General features: G+C 26.9%; 1 protein-coding gene across 1 annotated transcript; it reads left to right on the forward strand.

Annotated features, from left to right (window-relative positions):
* Positions 1-765: 765 nt before the first annotated feature.
* LOC112604009 lies at positions 766-2,971 on the forward strand. Its single transcript, XM_025352865.1, has 4 exons — positions 766-1,057; positions 2,114-2,342; positions 2,529-2,654; positions 2,767-2,971. Exons 1-4 carry the CDS (start codon positions 1,043-1,045, stop codon positions 2,871-2,873), a joined length of 477 nt encoding a protein of 158 aa, XP_025208650.1. The 5' UTR covers positions 766-1,042; the 3' UTR covers positions 2,874-2,971.
* The last annotated feature ends 1,048 nt before the right edge of the window (positions 2,972-4,019 follow it).

Genomic DNA, 4,019 nt, shown 5'->3' on the forward strand with positions numbered 1-4,019 from the left:
CGGTCGATCTGGCAGCACGCAACTAATTAGGGTTTTATGACTTGTATAGTTTGTTTCAAAAAATGGACGGAAACAAAAATATCTGCAATAAAGAAAAACCATAATTTTTAAGATACATAATAATATAACAGATACAGTTTGTTTACTGTACCTATATTATACTAATGGTGGCGCATTTACAGAGAGCGAGTCAACGAGTAGTGTGGCAACTCTAGAAAGGGACTTATATTAATTACCACTGAGATTTAAAATTACTACAATTCAAAACTTTGACAGACAAAATATCAAGGAACAAAAATAAAATTGCATTATGTAGGTACGTCTAAATTTATTAATTTTCAATGCACTTATTTAACAGTTATACACGGTAGCCGGTAGGTAATACTGTTATAGCCCACTGTGCAATTTAAGTTTTTAAACATCCTTAAAATGTTAATTTTAAGTTACAATAATAACATAATTTTATAACGTTTATTTTATATAATATATTTGTTAAAAAAAAACATCAATATTTATTACACGAAATAAACATTCAACGAATGTATGTATTTCCAAATATAAATACATCAAATAAACATAGCAGTAGAACGTTGTAAGAATATTTGATAATAATAAAAACGCCACCTATTTTAGAATATAATATATTATATCAATTTTATGTTCTTTTGATGTTGATAGCAATCCAAAAATATATTAAATTATTATGTACTCCGCCATAGATATGGGTTTTATTTTTAATTTATAAATAGCGGCTGAAAATAGTTTTATTATTATAAATTATCAACAATACCCAGAAACACCACCGATAACCGTCGTCACTCGTGACTCGTCAGTCGTACGTTAATTATTATTTTTCTACAGCAGATATAACAGTAAATGTGTTTTTTTGATTGTGGACGAATGTTCACATTTCTCGTGACTCTTGTTTTCTACTTGCAATAGTACGACAATACAGCAGTAGATACATGATACATGCATCACGTATCCAGCTGATTAGTATCCTGTCATCGTTTTTAGATCGTTTTAAGACTTAAAGTGTATCATGGCAACTAGAAAGGTAAGATTCATTACTGTATACAATACCTACTTAGTAGTATATTATAACTATTATTAAAGTCAAAATGTGCATTTTCGGGCCATGCCCTTGTAGCACTGTCATCCGATATTTCTACCTCCATAATATGTATCTATATGGCTACATATTGATACTCGATATGTCAATATGTGACAACATACATGTGCATTAACCATTGATTATGTTTTAAGTTTTTATTTCGAACAATCAACAAATACAGTTCATGAATAACCAAGATGATAGTGATTATTTAGTTATGATTTTTTCCCCTATTTGTCCTAATGATTAAGTATATTATGTTCAAAGTTTCCTTCCAAAAACATTCCATTAAAAAAAATTCTTTCTGTCGTACCTATAATTTATTTTTATAACATATTTTTATTTATTATATATAATAGTTTAATTTATTTATTCTTTATTAAATTTAAATTTCTCATTAATTGTATTGCTTATTTTAGTTATAAATAGGGCTAGGATTTATATGCATTTGCATGTTTTTTTCCTTAAGTCCAAATTTAATGGTTGTCAGATTTGTCCACGATTTGGCTAATTCTCGTTTAAATAGAACCAATTTATTTTTGCATATTTTGGTAAATAAAATGCATATTTTACAATTTTTTATTGCATATAAATCCTAGCCCTAGTTATAAATAATACAATTTTTTACCAGAAAATGTGTGTAATTGTTTCTATCTGATTCCTCTTCCATAACTTATAAATATCTATATTATTTCAGTAAATCAGAAAAACTAAAGTAACAATCATCCATCTAAACTCAATATTATTACAATAATGTTACAAAGAAAGTACCCATTTCTTTAAGATTGGAAAAATAAATATGCACCTAGCTATCAGTGGCATAGCCAGTTTCATATTTTTGCCTATAACAGTAGATATTACCTACCTAATAGGTGCCTTTAATTTTTTATCAAGTTTAGTCATTAGGTATTGCTACTATATTTCAGATTTCTAGTGCATAATAAATAAGGTAGTTGATACTCAACTAAAAAATAAATGTTGAATGTTTTTCCATTTTAGATTAAAGTTAGTTGGGTTATTGTGGTATTTGTGGATTCGAAGGATTACAGTGTAGTACCAACAAAGTGGCTAGTTCAAAATGACACAAATAATCTAGAAAATAGTAATGTAAGGTTATGTAAATGGCCACTTGGTCGAGTAACCAGTACTGACATTCATGACGCCCTAGATCCAGATCCAACTTGGTTTGAGTATGGTATTAAAATAGTTGGTGGCAATAAAACATATGGTATGTAAAATAAAATCTATTTAATAGTTTACAAAGTTTATATTTATTATTATTTTAAGTATGTAGTATGGAACCTGTATGTTATATTTTAAAAAATGTAAACACTTATTTTAAAAATTAAATTTATTTAATAATTATTTTGTTTTGTTATAATTTGTTCTAATCTAAAATTTACCAACATTTTAGATAATTTTAAAAAAGCTTGGCATGTAAGAGTTGAAAAAGAATCGGAAAATGAGGAGGTTCATTTGATGACCAAATGTAAACGTGCATCAACGATATTTGATGTATCAAGCAGTAGCAGTGATGAAGGTAATTAATAACCTCAATCTATCCTAATTATTACAGTAAGGTACCTAAAGGCTTAGTAAACTATGGGTTGTAATATGTGTAAGACTAAACATGTTGAAATTATTGTGTACAGATCATTCTGGGTACTGTATAATACCTGAATCTACTTCTGCATTTAAGTTGCCCAATAATGAAGAGCCTGTACACTATACAGAACTACAACCAGTGATTATGTCATGAAATATTGTAAGCACAGTGGAACTTCAACTACTTACTATATGTTATACCAAAAAATGTTTAGTCCATAATTATCTATATTTCTTTCTTATATCTATATTTTATATTGATTTAATATCATAATAAATGCTTAGTTGAAGTCTAATTGGTTTTCTGTTTTTTGTTAATCTGCATTTTAAGTACCTACCTATCTATTTTATTTAATAGGACTTACGAATAACATTAGTAGGTAAGTAATCAAGAGTCGAGACACATTAAAGGTATATTTTAATAATGATAGCATACTGAAAAATTTAATTGATGTTCACAGATATAATATAGATAATTAATTAGTATGATTTATATCTATATCTGTTATGACTATTATAGCCATTTATAAATGCATGGTAGGTATGTAAAATATGAGATACATCCGATATATCTTATTGCTGTTAAATAATCATATAATATTTATGTTATATTTTAGTATTTAAAAACTTTCTTAGAACATAAATAAGCAGTTTTATTATAATGTTTTTCGTCTGTTTCGATAAAACACATATTTTATGTTTAATAAAACATAGTTTTAACATAAATTTCATGTTTGGTGAAACAGAATTTTAACATAATTTTAACATCAAATTGACGTTTACTATTTTGTTATATTTATGTAAATATTACATAATTATCAAGTAAATTTTCGCGGACATTTGCAGTTCGTATAATGTTAAATTTACGTAAGTTTTACAATAATTTTTAACGTTTTAAGTAAACTTAAAACATTTATAAAACATAAATATTACAAATTTTTGCACAGTGGGAGGTATACAATAACTGTATTATAACAAACGGTTTGATGTAATGAAAATACTGTTTATTTATTAGTAACAATTTATGAGTTATGGCCGCCACTATAAAAATATTTATGAACTTGGAATGTTTTGGAAATACATAGTATTACTTAATGGTCATGTAAGTATAAGAAAAGTGGTAGTTGCTCGAAGCCCACACAACCACAATACATTGTATCCGATCCGTTGTGCTGTCACTACCAATAATACTCGTTGATGCGACCACTTGGCGTAGATAAAAATATTCGATAATAGTGTATAGTAGGTATATAAATCAATGTCAACGATAAAAAAAAAATCTCAAAAGTAGCTACTTAGA

The sequence above is a fragment of the Melanaphis sacchari genome, unplaced genomic scaffold, assembly GCF_002803265.2.
Source record: "Melanaphis sacchari strain LSU unplaced genomic scaffold, SCAv2.0 Contig117_pilon_pilon, whole genome shotgun sequence".
Taxonomy (NCBI): Eukaryota; Metazoa; Arthropoda; class Insecta; order Hemiptera; family Aphididae; genus Melanaphis; species Melanaphis sacchari.